This window comes from Setaria viridis, chromosome 2 (genome assembly GCF_005286985.2).
Source record: "Setaria viridis chromosome 2, Setaria_viridis_v4.0, whole genome shotgun sequence".
NCBI classification, from domain to species: Eukaryota; Viridiplantae; Streptophyta; class Magnoliopsida; order Poales; family Poaceae; genus Setaria; species Setaria viridis.
In genome coordinates this window covers 1,314,825-1,332,758 of record NC_048264.2, presented here as the reverse complement: position 1 = coordinate 1,332,758, position 17,934 = coordinate 1,314,825, and the positions used below count along the sequence as shown (strand labels likewise).

The 17,934-nt window shown below is 47.3% G+C and overlaps 1 protein-coding gene across 2 annotated transcripts; it reads left to right on the top strand.

The window, feature by feature from the left end:
* Positions 1-2,784: 2,784 nt before the first annotated feature.
* On the top strand, positions 2,785-14,996 carry LOC117842366 (uncharacterized). Of its 2 annotated transcripts, XM_034722788.2 has the most exons (4): positions 2,785-3,194; positions 7,415-8,187; positions 10,852-10,986; positions 13,854-14,996. In XM_034722788.2, the coding sequence occupies exons 1-4, from the start codon at positions 2,998-3,000 to the stop codon at positions 14,078-14,080; spliced, it is 1,332 nt and encodes a 443-aa protein (XP_034578679.1). In that variant the 5' UTR covers positions 2,785-2,997; the 3' UTR covers positions 14,081-14,996. The 2 variants fall into 2 exon arrangements, 1 of the variants encoding a protein (XP_034578679.1); XR_011897514.1 differs by lacking the exon at positions 7,415-8,187 and having other exon boundaries at positions 2,793-3,194.
* Positions 14,997-17,934: the final 2,938 nt, after the last annotated feature.

Genomic DNA, 17,934 nt, shown 5'->3' with positions numbered 1-17,934 from the left:
AAAAGACCCCCTTTTATCCCGGTTGGTATTACAAACCGGGATAAAAGGGTTCGAGGGATTTAGTCCTCTTTCAGCCATCCCGTGGGGACCCTTTTATCTCGGTTTGAAACACCAACTGGGATAAAAGATCCCATTTTATCATGATTGGTATTACAAACGATCCTTTTATCCCGGTTGGTAACACCAACCGGGATAAAATGGGGAAGTTTTTTATTCCGGTTGGTGTTTCAAACTGGGATAAAAGGCCTCTCAGGACTTTTTTTCCACTAGCCTTTGCAACGGGATAAAAGGTCCCGGTTGATAAGCCCCCCACCAGTGACCGAACTTTAGTCCTGCTTGGTGAACCTTTTTCCCGAGCCAACTTTAAAGTTGGAATGAACTTATTTTATTTAGTTGGGAAAGCATAGAAGAAGTCCGATCTGTGATGCATCCGAGAAGCACCGGAAATATGACCACATGTTTCCAAACACTGGCGAATTATAATGCATGCATGTGTTGTCAGAAGTTCAAGGGGAAATAAACTAACTATACTAGCAAGGCAACAACTGAAAAAAAAACTGACAAAAAGGGCAAATAAAATGTCAGAGGAAACCAATATGTATTCAAAGACAGATGGGTGAAATCAGAAAATAAAATCTTACAATAGGGAGGCAGGGACAACATCAATGCTAGCAATACGTGGGACTCATCTCAATATATAATGGCGCAACATCTAACCTGACAGAGATGGAAGACAAATGAAGAAAAGAGGACCAAAGGACTCAACTCGCTAAAGACGGCAAGGCCAAAGCAGAGGCCCCTCCGGGAACATTAGCAGCAACAGGAGCTGCGGCTTAAAACCTAGACATGAAAAAGGGAAAGTTAAGAAACAAAGGGGAATATATATAGTTATATCCTTCAGGTCCATAAACTGTAATTATAAGTTCAAGATGTATGAAAATTACTGAATCAATATGCCATGTTTTAGTATACTGCAGTCCATTTTGAAAGAGCGAATTCTAACTAGATATATGGAAACCATCAGCTGGATCTACATGTTGAGGGCGTCACCCCTTGTTGAGGAGGGCGTCGAGCTCCTCGATGTCTGCCATCACATAAAGCAGGTCATTCATGACGCCGAGCTCTGACCTGAGGAACTCGATATCCTTGCGAACCCCCTTGGCAAGCTTGTACTTCTCATGGAGCAGCTCGGCCAGCTTTGTGAGGACGTCGCCGGAGCTCACCATGGCTCGCTCCATGGTACATGAACGGAGGTGGATCGAGGGTTGTTGTGTCCAGATCAAGGTTGACAGCTGATACGCCATGTCCCTCCCAATCCTATCCTCACCACCAGGCAGGAATTAATTGAATGTGTCCTGTGCTGCAGGAAAAACAAAAAAAAATGTAAAAGAGTGCAGTGCAGGGACCCATGATGGTTGCAACCCGAGGTGACAAGCGTGCAGTGCGTGACTTTAGGGGGGTGTTTGATACCCGTGCTAAAGTTTAGCACCTGTCGCATCGAATGTTTGGATACTAATTAGGAGTATTAAACATAGACTAATTACAAAACTAATTATATAGATGGAGTCTAATTTGCGAGACGAATCTATTAAACCTAATTAGTCCATGATTTGACTAACCTATTAAGCCTAATTAACCTTCGAAAACACGACGGCTTGCCGGTACGCGTTCGTGGCGGAGGACGGGTGGGTCGAGAACACATACCGTGGCCGCCCGGAGTTCAACCGGACGGACCACTTCGCCGTGCCCGTCGTGCTCGACTGGGCCATCCGGAACGTCGCCAACTGCGACGCCGCCAAGCGCAACAAGACGGGCTACATGTGCCGGAGCGCCAACAGCGACTGTGTCAACTCCACCAACGGCGTCGGGTACCGGTGCACCTGTTCCCAGGGCTACGAGGGCAACCCCTACCTTCTCGACGATCGTGGATGCAAAGGCCAATTAGAGCCAAGAGGTATGGAATGAGCTGCCAGTTCTTGCAGAGCTGCCAGCCAACTGTGACGGCTTGATCCATATGATCTGCAGAAAGGAGTGAAGTGCCTCAGCCAAGGATTCAATGACATATCAACAACTCTTTCAAAATAAAATGTGTCACGCATTTTTTACCATTTCAAAAAAGAGTCTCATTTAAGTCATGCAAAAGGTCAGTCCAGTGAAATAGACAATTTTCATAGCCCCTGCATATGTTCCTGACCTTTGGGCCTGTTTCAACCAATGTTATTTCTTAATAAATACTACCAGTACCAATCATTTTATTTTTTCTACTTTCTCAATTCGCATATGCTCTTCACTCTGATAATATTATTACTAGCTTTACTAACTTTTCTTGTCTCTGTGTTATGAATCATAAGTAACTTAAAAGAGCATCTGACATTGTTTCCGACATCAAAACAAGTAGCTACACTGATATGGTAATGGATAGGTAACTGAGATTCCCAAGCCATTGCCTCCAATTTCTCATCTATCCGAACACTGGCAGGAGCTAGCAGCTTCCTCGATAACACGACGGCTTCCTCGAGAGCCAAAGGATCGTTTTCAGACGGAGGGAGCGCCGGCGAAGGTAATGACGGCAGCTGCTCTGGGTCGGCCGTGTCATCGTCGAGATCGTTTTCAGAAGTTAAGGCTTGAGAGAAAAATTTGAAAGCACAGTGGACCTTTCTCTCGATAGCGTGTGGATACCAGCGCAGTGTCGATAGCGTGTGGATACCAGCGCAGTGTCGCCGTGTGGCAGCCGGGGCGGCGCGTGAAGGTACCGCGTGACGGTGCCCGGGCCTGCTCGGTAGGTTCTCTTTTGGTGTCTCTGTCGTCCGGACAAGTGTCTTCCGCGAATGCTCTTGGCGTCCTCCACGTACGAATGCTTCTTTGCATGCTGGCAGAGGCGGCATCGAACCTACAAATGATCCAGGACGGCCAGCGACATAAACCAGCCACAGCCATCCATCGGCCTCCTCCATTGCAAGCTTAATTTCAGAGTTGAGGGAAACTGCAGGGTAAACCATGAGAGAGCCAGGACGGCCAGAAGAGATGATCAATCGCTACGTGAGGCTTCTGGCGGCCACAGCGAACATCACACGCGGTCTAGGGACCCTGGCCTTGTTGTGGTCCACCGTCGTGCTCCTCGGCGGCTTCGTCAGCATCCTGCGGCTAAAGGAGTTCTGGGTTCTCACAGGACTGAGCTTCCTGATGGCATGCAGGTATAACTTGATTTCTCTTCTTAATTCGGAACACGTGCGTACGTTATCTAATTTCCTTTACATACCCTCTCTTTTCATCCAATATTTCTATATTTTTTCTTTTATCACGCAGTTTGTTATGAAAACTGAAGAGGGCCGAGCCTTATATAATCCCAAACTTATCTTTGAGCTAAACTGCTAATACTATCAACTCCCTCAATCTCTCTATATTCTCAAGCTTCGATGGTTGGTACAGGGTGTGTTTGGTTGCATGTGTTATTTGGTTGGTTTAACTGTACCAACTCATTCAGGATGAAACCATCCCACTTGATATTATTTTCTACTAAGACAAGTGAACCATATAGTTCAACAAATTTGGTTGAAACCATGTGGTGCACGTAACAAATACACTAATATTTTGTGTTGTACCCTTTTTCGCAAGCAAGCACGTGCTTTGAAAACGCACCACATGGAGTCCTGCACCACCATCATATGCAATACACTTAGGTCCTGTTTGTATCGGAGGCTAAATTTTATTAGCTAAAATTAGCCCTAATGATCCAAACAGGAGGGGTTAAGAGCAACTCCAACATATTCCCATTCCACTTTTCAGCCACAAAGAGGATTGAGAGGGGAAAACGTGCTCTAACAGACTCCCTTCCGACTCTCAGCCCCTTTCCCTTTCTTCTTTCTCACTCCCCTTTAGAAAGGGGAAAACCTCCTCTCCCCTTTCCTCTTCCATTCTTCCTCTTTCCCTCAAGCCACCCGATCTCCAACTCGCGATTGTTCCTAACCACCAGATCTGTGCCGCCTCTCTATTGGCGGCAGTTAACGTGCTAGTTTGTGAACCACAAGCGCACAGATCATCTTAGTTTTTTCCTTAGAGTATTCGTCCAAGGTTTATCAATCCGTGGATCAGCAGCGAACTTACTAGAATTTTTCATCTAATCTAACGGAGCGATCCTAACATGAAGCACTTATTGCATATAATGGCAAACTAGATATAAGATTAATGGTTTGAATAAGGGTAGATCACATCCACAGATATATATTGAAGGACCGAAAGGGCGACCAGAGGGGGGGTGAATGGGAGCCTATAAAAATTCTTAACGAAAACAAAGCCTATGTCCCAAACGCAACCCCAAAGTACACCATGCGTTCAATCGTCAAGATGACGCAAGTCAACTCGTGACTAGCTCACCCTAGGAACGATAAGAGACGCACAAATCACAGCGGAAATATAGCATGAATCGATTCTATCAAGTTTGCACAGATGAGACAAAACAAGAATACTACTAACCACTTACTTAAGTAGGCATGGAAGGATTAGCAATTGACTAAATAAACTAAGCATGATTAGCACAGGAGACAATACTAATTAAAAGACTAATCAACTTAACAGAGATCGACTTAACAGAGAATAACTAGAAAATGCAAGGAATTAACAAAGGACCGAAGACAAGCTCACTGTTCTATCACAACCTGCTCATTTCCTAGTACACGTGCTGGACCAGCTAGCTTGCCCTGCAGCTTACCTCACGTGTAGGCCGGCCTGATGGACTGCGCGTGCTTGCCTGGAACTGCTGAAAGCCTGACCCGCGAGCACCTGCTGCTGCAGCTTGGGCCACCAGAGCTGTTCCGGCCCATGTAACGAGCTGGCCTGTGGCGCGGCCTGCCCGGCCTGCTGCGCAACTCGCTGGCCTGCTGCTCTGGTGCAGACGTGCGCCGCCACGAGCCTCTCGCCTGCTGCTCAAACTGAAGAACAGAAAGAAAACAGAAGGCACCGAGAACTTGGCTCGAACTTTAATTCAAAAATCTGCCCTCAATACTCCATAAATCGAGACGAAACTTGAGCCACATATGCGCAACCCCAAGGGCTAATAGATCCATGAGAAAGATCTCAAAACGCTCAAATATATTGTGAATTTGGAGAAAAACCGAAACCCTACGCGAAGAACACGATTTGGGAGAAATTCAAAATCCGGCTGAATCCATGTGGGATTTGAAGGGGGATCATATCAAAGATGCTCCCTAAGGTCGTAGCAACATTTCTCTTCAACCAAAACCACGAGATTCGGGCTCAAACATGATAAACGAAAAATCCCCAAAAATAGCTCCGAAAATAGGGATAAAGAAAAACGTTCGGGAATCAAAGATTTAGCACGATTGGAGACAACAAACAAAGCTAAATCACAAGAATATCTTCTATACAAGATGAGGACTAGCCTCCTCCCTTCATCCATCCACTAAAGATGAAGAAATCAAGAGAAAAGAGTAATCACTCTCTAATCTCCCTCTCTCCTCTCACTTTAAGCACATGACTAGCCTCTAAGCCAAAAGATAATGAGTTGCTAAGCAAAGAGGTGCTGAAATAACCAGCCCCGCATCCCTATTTATAGTCTAGGACGAAAGACAATACTACCCCTACAGCTACAACTAGGATAACTACCCACGCAGGGGTACTTTGGTCCAAGTTTTTATCCGCGCATCGGACAGACACGCCGCCTTCACAACTTTGCTTCACCTCGACGCAAGCTTCGCGATGATGCCACGTGCCCTTCTTCTCAAAGCTCCGGCCGCACCCGGCTCACCCCCGGTTTTGAGGCCTAAACCAGGAAACCTGCCTGCGCGGTGATTTTGAGGCCCAAACCACCCAAACCGTCCATCTTCGCTTGGCCGCTACGCAACCTTCTCGATGTCGACGCGTGTCCGGCCTCCGCCAAGCCTCCCGCTCGACTCGATCGACGCCGTCTCCACCCCGTCATGTCCTCTCGCCATTCCGTGCACCATGTGGACCGCACATGACTTCGCCCGGACTCCTCAGGTCCATCGGTCCAAGCCTACTCGCGTTCATCCTTCACCGCCCTCGGTCCATCGGCATGAACCTTTCGCTTGACCTTCACCGCACGCCGTCGACCGCCACGTTGCATCCTACACCTGCACATCACAAGCCAAGAGCAACATCAAACCAACACAACGTTGTCAATCACTCATCATCCAAGAGTGACCACCATGGGTCCTCATATATGATATGCCACCACCTAGGATAGTAACAACCTATCATCTTATAGTTGTAGTTCTAGCCAACTGGCAAGCACATCATGCATCTCGTCCAAAGCAATCTTTAGACTACTAGCTCTGGTCAACCTCCCGAAAATCCCCCACCCTACAAGGAAGCAGACCCCATCATGATACCCCTTAACGGTGCAGGCAGTTTAAGGGTACGAACACAGATGAACATGTCTAACTATCATTAAGGGTCAACATACTAGATCTAATCACCATAATTATACAAAGCATGCTAGATAGTCTAATTCGGAACTAGACTAGGAACAAGCATATCCATGACAGATAGAAAGCATTAAAAGAGTCAGATGACATGAAGAACATTACTCACATAATAGATGTATTTAGATCATCACCTCCAAGTACATACTATCTATGATCTACTACTACTCCTGAACTCCACCATGGCACAACCGCGCAGGAAGGCCATGGCGGCTAGGGTTTGGTCTAAGCCATCTCCTAGACAACTCCGAAGGCTTGCGGTGGCCTTCAGCTCCTTCTGGTGAATGCCGTATGTTTCGTCAAGTTCTGGTGGATGGATGCGCGTTCCGACGGAGAATTGGGATATTTATAGTCCAGAGGTGCTGTGGGAAGAAGGGCACGTCGATCGGGGCCGATCGACCTGCTCTCTGTAGGCCTCGAATGCCTGAGCGCTTCATAAGAAAGTTGTAGATCTTTTCGAGGCATGCAATTTTCTCTGTAAATTCGTCCCAATCGGTATTCGGACGAGGAAGATATGACACGTGCAAATTCAGCTCCTCCTCCAGGCCTACAGTCCAATATTCCCGATTTTGTCTTTCAATATTCAAAGTTCAGATCCAAATCTAATCTTATACAAAAACCCTTCATTTATGTCGTATTTCTTGTGATTTTGCAATATGATCGAAAACACAACACATATGCGAATATGGGGTTATTTCAGATTCCAAATGGCAGATTAGTATAAGATTTAGTTTAGAAACACCACTTAAATAGTACGACGATAACGAGCGCCCTCCGCCTAGAACACGCACACCGCATCACCACCCTTCCGATATCCCTTCCCGCCCCGGGCGCACTGCTTTGACCCACCTTGGTCGTAACGCTGACCGTGGCCAGCCCGCAGACCAGCTTCGGCCACGGGCCTACCGTCGGCATCCAATCTTATCCACTAGCTGACCCAACATATTACACAGGGTGGTGGACAATTATCAGGAGTTTCAAAGTGGGATCTATATGGAAGAGGTCAAAATCATTCGTTTAATCGCGCGTCTGGGATGGTTCCGCTCCAACCCGATCGACGCCTCGTTTCATACAAAAATGCTGGGTGCAGTGCTCTTGCCCAAGTCTATTCTGCTGTGCCTTTCAGCATTGGCCGTAGGTTTTTCGCCACATGTGAGCCTGGGGGTCTGCGTTTGGCGTCTTGTACAACGAGATTATGGCGATGCGGGCGGAGATGCTGCCAACAGAGCAAAACTGGCCGCCGCACTGGACATCTTCTATGCTCTAGTTCTGTTCCAGACCTTAGGATTCATACACTTTGCTACTGTTGAAGCATTGTTAGATTCGTCAGTTTTGCTCGTGGAACGAGTGATGAAACAACAATGCGGGGATGAGGATCGGAGTTGGAGCCCACTAGTTGCGATGTACCGTTCAGAAACAACAAGGAAGTTTAAGAAGGACGGGGAGCTGCCGGACAATTGGAACTTGATCACCTACGGTGTTGGGTTGCTCCAGTCTGCATCAAGGGATGATGACCACCTATGGGGGGCAAGGCTTCTAGACAAGCTCTTTGATACCAAGGATATTATATCTGTAAGACAGGAGATACTATCTTCCAGGAGCTCTATTCAGAATTTGATCGGCATGATTGGTCGGAGCAGCACAGCTGGTAACATCGAGAACAGAGAGCGCGCCGCAAGGATTCTAGCACATCTTGCCAGTGATCTCGACGTAGCACACTTCCCAGGTACACTACAATGCATTTGTTCCCTACTTGAAAGCTGTAACCAATTCTGTGAGGCCTGTCCGTCGCCGGAGAAAAATCCTGATGAACAGAGTAGGTCATTGGAAACATCCTAGCGTCAAGATGCTATGGCAGTGCCGATCCAAGACCAAACTGACCATGAAAAAGAACAAGTCTTTTGTCCATCACCTGCCAAGTTACTCAAGAGAATACTACCATCTTCACTTTTTAATAAAGAGAATACTACCATCCTCTTTATAAAGGAGTCGAGATTTACTTATAACTTTAGAGGACCCAAAGAACTGGTTTCTCAAGGCCTGCTGATTCTCGAGGGGCTCACACAGGACCAAGAGAACTGTGCAGAGATAAGCAAACACCCAAGGCTGCTCTCTAAGATCACATCACCACCGAGCAGCCCTGACTTTCTCAACAATTTGCGGGAGGACACTGTAGCAAATGAGCCAAAATTTACCTTCTTTGAGCTTAAGTGAAGTCATTAGAGCTTAATGGAACCAATGAACAGCCTTGCACCCAAGTAAAATGACCCCTTTTGCCCCTCACGAGCTAAACATGTGTTTAAGCCATAACTCAATTTTTGTCTTAAGAACTTAAAAATATGCCTAACTAAGAGTTGTATAACTCACAAATTCTAACAACTTTTGTAATTAGCGTTTTGCTTGAAACTGATCGGAAAAGGGTCAAAATATCGAATTACAAATCTGGGCCGAAAGGTGCAGATCAAATAAAGTCAGAACTTTGGAGCCCTTTTTCTCACATTTTTGAATGTATGCTCATGACAAACCTTTTATGAAAGTTTTAGTGCTACGAGTCGTTAACAACTTTGATTTTTGAGCATAGGCCAAAATCTGCACAGAAGGTTTTCAAAAACGAGGTCAAACGCAGCTAAAATGGTCAACACTGTCAAAAATGGCTGAAGTGTTCAAGTCTGAAAGTTTCGGATTTTGCCAAACTTTGAAGCGTTTTATCTTCAATTCAGCTTCGAATTTGAAATCAAGACAATTACAAGAATTGAACTTAGATCCTAGGCCTACAACTTTTGTAAAGGGAGTAGGGGTTGTGCAGTTCAAAAATCTGGAGAAGATCGCGCTCGAAGATTGCCCTATCGTCCGATCCCGCAAATCCCGCACCAGAGCTCACGCCGAGCACGCGTGCGCCGCGCTCCCCTCACCGGCTGCCCCGTGGCACGTGCTCCTCGTCGCTGCCCCGTCGAGTTGCCCCCTGCCGCTGCTCTATCCGCACGCGCCCTGCGACGCTCTGGCACGCCACCGCCGCCGTGCCCGCCAACGCACGCCCGAGACAAGACGCCACAGCTCCTCGGCCTCGCCTGCAGCGCCCTGATGGAGCCGTTCACCCGTGCACGCCTGCTTCGCCTGCGGCGCCCGCCTGCAAGCACGCCCGCCAAGTCGCCTCCCCTATCCGCCAATGGTGCCCGCCGTGGCCGGTCCACCCCGCAGCAGCGTACCAGCGCCCCTCCGACCCACCGGCCAGCCCCACGAGCTCGTCGCGGCTATAAATAGCTCGCCCGCCCCACCGTACTCCCCTCCCCACTCTCGCAGCACCTCGCCACGCTCAAACTTTGCCGGCGAAATCCACCACCGTGAGCGAGTCTCCGGTCGATTCCTTGCAGCCACGGCGCCTCCTCGTCGTCCCGCTTCCATTTTGCCCCTTCCCAGGCTCCCTCCCTTGCCGAGCAGCCCCCTCCACACGAGCCCCCATCCGCCCCCTTCCTGTGCCGTGAGAACTGCTGCACGCCGTCCCTCCTCATCGCAGCGTCGCTGGTGAGCACTCCTGGCCCAAGGCGCCGCCCCTCTCCTCTTCCCCCTGCCGTGTGCTCTTCCTTTCCCTCTGTCGCGGCCGGCCCCCAAGTTCCAGCGCCATGTTTTGTGCCGTGCCTGAATGTTGCTGTGCTTTTGTACGTGAGGGATCTATGTGGGGAAGAAGAAAGAAAGTCAGGGGGTTATGGGGAAAATCGTGGGATTTATGTTTGAGGTGGGTTTTTGTCCAGGGGTGTAGGCGCAAGATCCAGGGGCCCCTACGCATTTAACCCATAGACTGGAGGGCTAGATTTGAAGATTGCCTCGGTTTTCTTTTTTTTTCTAGATCTAAAAAGGCTGAAAGTTTAAAAAGGCATAGAAAAGTGTAGAAAAATGCTAAAAATGCAAGATAAATTTTGTTAGACTCAATATTCTGTTTAGTTTCGTATAAAAATAAGTTTACACATGTCTCTGTTATAATTAATGTTATATGATTTAATCCTTCTTTAAGCTAGTTTAAATCATAGCAAATCACAGAAAAATGCTAAAAAGGTAAATCCAACTCTCAAGTGTTTGTTTCAGAGAATAAAAGCTTAGAAAATGGTTTAGAGCCTAGCTTAGACATTTAAGTTACTGTTTTAGTTTATTAATTGAAATCTACGGGTAGATTTTTCTTTTTGCATAATGATAAATCCAGAGATGATAAAAATATGAAACCACTTGGAATAATTCAGGAATGAGGTGTAGTTCACAGGAAAATTATGAGACTTGGTTTGAAAGTTAATGAAAACCTCTTTCCTTTTTAGAGAAAGATAAAAAGGAATAATATATGAAATGCCTTTCAGACTCTTGGTTTTGCATGTTGAATCATTTGCACCTGCATTTCATGTAGAAGTTAACATCGCCGACGGTACATACGAGCTGCACCCGACGCCCGAAGAGGAAGCTGTAGCGGATCTACACCACGCCGAAGTCGAGCCCGTGCTAGAGCAAGCCGAGGACCAGTTCGCTAACTCCGAGTGTGAAGGCAAGCCCCGGATCATAAATTCCTATGTTTAAATACTTGCAATATATTGGTTGTTTTGATTATGCATTTACGTTTATAGGAATTGATTGAAACCATAGATGCATGAATATAGTGCCCCTTGATCTGAACACTAGTATAAGAAGTCGAGTAGTTGCAATGCTAAATAGGACTCGGTAAAAGTCGAGTGATTTCCTGTCACTCGCGAGTTATAGGAGTTGAATGATTTTCTTTTCATTGCAACTATAAGGATGATGGACGGGGCTGGGCTTATGTTGGTACTCGGTGGTTTGCCCCGTCTGTCTACTTGAAATTGGACTAAGGTCGAAAGGTGATGGTGTTCGTGATCAAGTGTTTGAAAGTACTAATCTCATACCTAGTATGGGATGGGGAAGCCTAGTACCTGATTGAACTGGGACGTGGCTTATACCCCTGCTGTCCTTGGAACGTCGTTCCCATGGTGCATCATGTGGGTGCAATGGCGGTCATAGTACGGTAGAGACCGGGACTGTGGAGCATTGCATGCCAAAGGAAGTTTGGACCTGACACGTACCTAGGGATCGATGGGGACGGCTGACAAGTGAAGCAACCCTTCGTGGTGCGCGGATGTCGTGGGATTAGGTTCGCCATGCATGGTTAATAAATTCGAATCGATTCGTCTGCCTCTCACAGTGTGGGACTACTTGATCGCTATGCTACACTGAGTAAGAATGAAAGATGATGATGATATAATATTGTTACTTGTTATTAATTGCTTGGAAAACTATGCTTATTTAGTATAGTTGCTAAACTTAGAATGATAAACAACAGTAGAACTGGTGGCTAAAATGTTGAAAGTAAGGACCTACACTAGTCGCTTTTGGCAAAACAAAACCCAGAGCCAAAAAGCTTACATGTCTAGGTGTTAGTGGATTAGTACCACAGGTCGGTTAAGTCTTGTTGAGCATAGTTGCTCAGCCTTGTTTGTGGCACCTCTTTTCAGGTGAGGATGATGTTTCTGAGTTCGCTGCTAGTTCTGCTTGGTCTACCCAGCTCCCTCCGGGTTGGACGGTCGAGTGGGATCCCTCCTCGGACGGCGAGGACAGGGGTCAGTGATGTCATGATCGGCTTCTTCATGATATCGTGCATCGACGTTTAGTTTCCGTGCGTTTTATTTCCGCTGCTTGAACACTCTACAAACTATGTTTGAATTTCTGAACTTTATGTTGTAATAAATCGATGCACTTTGTTTAATCTGGGTGGACTGTTGTAATCTCTGTAACCACTCACCATCGTGTGAGTTTTGCCTTCTCGATCCTGCGTTACGTGGTTTTATCGGAGGAAATCCGACGGATGACCAAGTTGACTTGTTTAAAGTACATGATCGCGTTTAGGCGACTTAAGTGTGCTTTAGCCAAGTTAATTTAGGTGGTTCCGCCACAGCTGGTATCAGAGCTTGAAAGCATGACAGAGAAAACAACAGACTTTAAATACCTTTTCTAAAATAAAACTTGCAAGAAATTAGTTTGAAAATTTCGTACGATCGTTAAGGATGAACTTAGTACGAGAAGCCCTAGGGGAATTTTTGGGTTATTTAAGGTGGCTATTAGCTATTGGTTATTTTACTAACTTCCAGCACTTTCGCCCACGTGTATTATACGTGCGCAGAGTTCCGCATCGTGAGTATGCGAGGGGTGATAGGAAGTTCTATTCCAAAGAACCTATCATCGCGGTTGTTTTCACCCACGTTTATTATACGTGCGTAAGGTTCCGTATGATGATTCATGCGAAGGGTGGTATGGTTCGATTCCAACGAGCCTATCATCACGGTTGTTCGCCCATGTTTATGATACGTGCGCATGATTCCGCATCACGAGTATGCGAAGGGTTATATGGTCCTATTCAAAGGGGCCTATTTCCACGGTTGTTGCGCTGTCCATGCAGCGTTAAACGCATGGGTGCCATTTCTATAGTGAATGGTAATGAATGGGGATGCTTTCGTGAGTGTTGGCACGAAAGGTTCATGTGGTATTGTGTTTTTCTGCAGGTACACTAACCACGTTCGTGTAGGAAAACGATATTAGAAACCCGACTAGATACTATAGGGAGCGATGTAATTGTTGCCTTGCCACCGGCACTAATCACGTAAGTCCAATTTTTGGCAATTATTTTGGTTGAGAGGACGATGTAGGTCGTGCATGCATCATGAACTAAAATCCGTGAAACCGAACCATTAAATCGACCTTGCTCATGTGTTTTAAGTTTTTTTTTCCACGTTAAGGATTTTCTAGCTGCCCTTTTCAGCATGGTGTCTTATCAAAATCTTTTGGGTTTTTTTTTCCATGTGTTATCTACAGAAACTTTATATAAGAAAAGTGTGTAAAAATGTTTTATTATGCCACTGGTAAAATTTGGTAAATTCTCCCAAAGGATTTGCGAGCAATGACAAAAAAATTTGTAACTCCTTATTTCCTGGAAATACAGTTTGTGCACCTGTTATAGTCTTCCTGTTTCGACTCCCTTAAGGACATTTTCTGCTAGGCACTGCTTAAGAAAAGCTGTAGAGAACTGTTTGAAGAACCTTGTGGTAAATATTCAGCTTATTTATATCTCTGGTTTGGGAGTTATGCTCAGTTTATTGCCACACTGTCCCTGAAAATTCCAGCATGTGCCACCTGCCAAAGATCTGAGTATATCACCCTGTTAGGATCTGTTTTCACTCCACTTATGAATACCAAACTTGTTACCAATTATCAGAAGGGAATGTTGGTAAAATTTGGGAATTTTTGGATGAGTACTTGTTGAGTTATGACCTTTTTCTCTAGCCTACCAGAATCTGTTTTCATCCTGAGTTTTAATCTCACGTTTCTTTTATCACTCCTTGGTTCCAGATGGCCGCTCCTGGGCACGTGATACGTGGCACGGATGGCACCTCCCACTCCACGTGCCTACACTTCGAGGGTTTTCCCGCTATCTTGTGGGACACCTTGAGGTGGTTTGGGTACCAGTCGCCGCCTCTTTACGCGGGACGCGAGTACCTGGAGCACGGGGTGCAAAGGTGCAGCGTGCATGTGGTCGTACCTCCACCCCCAGTGCAGCCACAGTGGCCCCAGCTTGAGGTTTCGACATATGGTCATACCCTCGAGGATACTTGGGAGTCCGTTGCCCTGCAGGCCCTCACTCAGTTCTGCAGACTACACCCTTTCGAGGTCCTTTTGGATCCGATTGGCTTGTTCCCCGCTAGGGACAGGCTGGACGCAGACTGGCTTGATAGGGTGAACAACATGGAGGTGTTGGTCACCTCACACCCGCAGGTCACCCTCTCCACCGCAACACGTTGTATGAATGCGTTGTACCGACTGGTCGAGCTCCAGGGGAGAGCTATGGCTGTCTTGGCTCGGATAGCTGTGGACACCCAGGAGCATCTCAATACCACCAAGAAAGATTTGGTGGAACAGTCGTACCAGCTCATCCAGAGGGGTATACGGATCTCTGACATGGAGACCCGGATCACCGAGCTAGAGGAGGAGGTGACAGATATGGAGCACGATATGGTATTGCTTGCAGAGGAGAAGCTAGAGGTTGAGACGGAGCTAGCTTGTTGCTAATGCGCACTTGGATGAGCACCACGCCGAGCTCAATGCCATCCATGCGCAGGAGCAGCAGGGGGAGAATGACCCGATGGAGGAGGAGGAGGAGGAGGAGGAAGACCCCGAGGAGATCGAGGGTGTCTCGAGCATGGACTTCGAGGGCGTACAGTCTCCGCCCCGAGTTGGTGACGCCCCTTCTCCGGTGCACAGCGCTTCCTCCGTGGGCAACTTAGATGACTTCTAGGTTTTTGTTGTAGCGAGTTGGTCTTCTGTTGTTACTCCTCGGCAACCTATATTTTGGATGGCGATGTAATAGGTTAGCCTCGAGTTGAGTACTCTTGCTGCCATAGACTTGTTATGTATGCATGGACATGCTTTTGTCATGACTGGCGATGTAACCGAAAACTTGGCAGAAATATAGTTGCTGTTTGGTCTCAGTTTTAACCCTATCTCCACTCACTTTTGAACTGATATTTAAATACCAAAGTTGTGCAAAAACTTGTGTTCTAACCGCTCGTAAAATTTCAGCTCCTTTCGATCTGTTAAACTCGTGTTAGAAGCCAAAACTTCACCGCTCAGATTGCTGAAAAACAGCCGGACAACGACTCACTCAGCTCACTTTTCGATCTCTTTATCTTATGTTTTGGTCAGCGAGCGTAATACAAAAGTTGTGGCATATGAAATGTGCTAACTACTGACCAAAGATGAGAAACAATGTGCATACAGAAGAAGAGATATGCACCTACTCAACAAAAGGATCTTATTGTTGTTTTTCTCAGGATCCGCAAGATTTATGTTTATGATCCTGCACATAATTTTTCCTTGTTTTTAAGCAAGCTTTCGAATTATGTGACTAATGGAAAGATACCCTCTTGCAGATGGTGCGCACTGCGCGCTTAAGCTCGATCCCAAGTGGTAGCGAGGATAATCGAGCACCTCCGCCACCACCGCCTCCCCCGCCTTCGCTAGAGGCGATCTTGGCTGCACAGACAGAGCTCTTGCGACACATCGTCCAAGGGCAGCAACACCAGCCTCAGGGAGGAAGGGGTCATCAGCAGCCCCAGATTGCTCGTTATGAGGATTTCTTAGGGACCCAGCCCCCGCTCTTCCACAAGACTGAGGATCCTCTCGATGCTGATGCATGGATTCACATTATGGAATCCAAGTTCGAGCTTCTCACTACGCCTTGCACCGATGACAACAAGGCACGGTTCGCAGCCCAGCAGCTGCGTGGTTCTGCCCGCCTCTGGTGGGACCACTACCACGCCATGCTGCCGGCTGACCACATCGTCAGCTGGGACGAGTTCAAGACCGCTTTCAGAGGCCATCATATCCCTGAGGGCCTAATGGAGCGCAAGCTCAATGAGTTCCTGGCTCTCACCCAGGGAAGTCGCGATGTCCTGCATTACGCACAGGCCTTCAACGACCTCTGCCGCTATGCCAGCTATCACGCGGATACGGATGAGAAGAAGCGGGATCGGTTCCGCAGGGGCTTGAGTCTCGAACTCAAGGAAAGGCTGAACCCCATCAAAGTGGATACCTACAACGAGCTGGTGAATCTGGCCATTTCCCAGGAAGACTGCATGAAGGCCCTCAAGGCTCACCTGAAGCGGAAAGCTCCCATGATATCACCTAGCCCGCCTGCTCGGAAATTCAGGATGGTTCCCCCTTCAGCACCTCACAGGCCCGCGCAGCCTGGGAGATGGGTTGCTCGCCCTCCACCACCGGCAGCACCTCATTTCCCCGGTTTCCAGCCGCAGGCGCCTCAGCGCAACCTTCCACCGCCGCCGCGCCCTGCAAATGGTAACCGCTGCTTCACCTGCGGCAACGTGGGACACTTTGCCAAGGACTGCCCCAGAAACAAGAATCAACGCCCCGGCCAGAGCAATGCAATGGTGAACAAGGGAAAGAAGCCCAAAGTACAAGTTCGTCATGGCAGGCTAAACTTCACCAATGTGGCAGAACTCCCAGAAGGCGCACCGGTGATGACGGGTACATTCCTTATTCATAATCAACCAGTTTTGATTTTATTTGATTCCGGAGCATCTCATAGTTTCATCGGAAGTAAAACTGGTGCTAGATGTGGGTTAAGGTTCTGTCACACCAAAGGGTCGTATATGATCTCTACCCCAGGTGGGAAAATAGCCTCAGATCAAATGAACCTCAATGTACCTATCAAGTTAGGAAGAACCCTCTTTAAGGAAAATCTTATTATTCTCGGTCTAGAGGGAATAGATATTATCTTGGGTATGGATTGGATGACTCGACACCGAGTAATGCTAGATATCTCCGCCCGAGCTGTCCACCTAGACTCACCACTGTATGGCACCTCCACTATCCACTTACCCCACCGAGAGTGCATAAACTCCTGTGCTTATCCCATGGTTGAGGCCCAACTGGAAGATATCCCCATTGTTTGTGAGTATCCAGATGTATTCCCGGATGACCTGCCAGGCATGCCACCTGACAGGGATATCGAGTTTGCTATTGAGTTGCAACCAGGCACGGCACCAATATCCAAGAGGCCGTATCGAATGCCACCCGCAGAGCTAGCAGAACTGAAAACCCAATTACATGAACTGTTGGAAAAGGGTTTCATTCGCCCAAGTACGTCACCTTGGGGTTGTCCAGCACTGTTTGTGAAGAAGAAGGACGAGAGTCTACGCATGTGTGTGGACTACCGCCCTCTCAATGCGGTGACGATTAAGAATAAATATCCATTGCCCCGCATTGATGTCCTATTTGATCAGTTAGCTGGAGCTAGAGTATTCTCCAAGATAGACCTTCGCTCAGGCTATCATCAGATCAAGATCCGACCGTGTGACATTCCCAAAACGGCTTTCTCCACACGGTATGGACTCTACGAGTATCTAGTTATGTCGTTTGGGCTTACTAATGCACCTGCTTATTTCATGTATCTCATGAATTCGGTGTTTATGCCCGAGCTGGACAAATTCATCGTGGTATTCATTGATGACATCCTAGTGTACTCGAAGAATGAGAAGGAACATGCCGAGCATCTTCGCATTGTTCTTCAACGCTTGAGAGATCATCAGTTGTACGCGAAGTTCTCCAAGTGTGAGTTCTGGTTGGAGAATGTTAAATTCTTGAGACACACTATTTCTCGAGATGGCATTGCAGTCGACCCCAGCAAAGTGCAAGAGGTCATGGACTGGAAGCCACCCACTTCGGTTCATCAAATCCGAAGCTTTCTTGGTCTAGCAGGCTACTATCGGCGATTCATTCCGGATTTCTCAAAAATAGCTAAGCCTATGACTGAGTTATTGAAGAAAGGAGTCAAATTCACATGGAGTGACAAATGTGAAGAAGCTTTCCACACCTTGAGAAGACTTTTAACCTCTGCCCCAGTCCTAGCTCAACC

Coding starts and splice junctions, on each gene's coding strand:
- LOC117842366 (XM_034722788.2), top strand. CDS start 2,998: ATGAGAGAGCCAGGACGGCCAGAAGAGATGATCAATCGCTACGTGAGG. Junction 8,188..10,851: donor CGACGTAGCACACTTCCCAG/GTACACTACAAT, acceptor CATTTCATGTAG/AAGTTAACATCGCCGACGGT. Junction 10,987..13,853: donor CGCTAACTCCGAGTGTGAAG/GCAAGCCCCGGA, acceptor CCTTGGTTCCAG/ATGGCCGCTCCTGGGCACGT.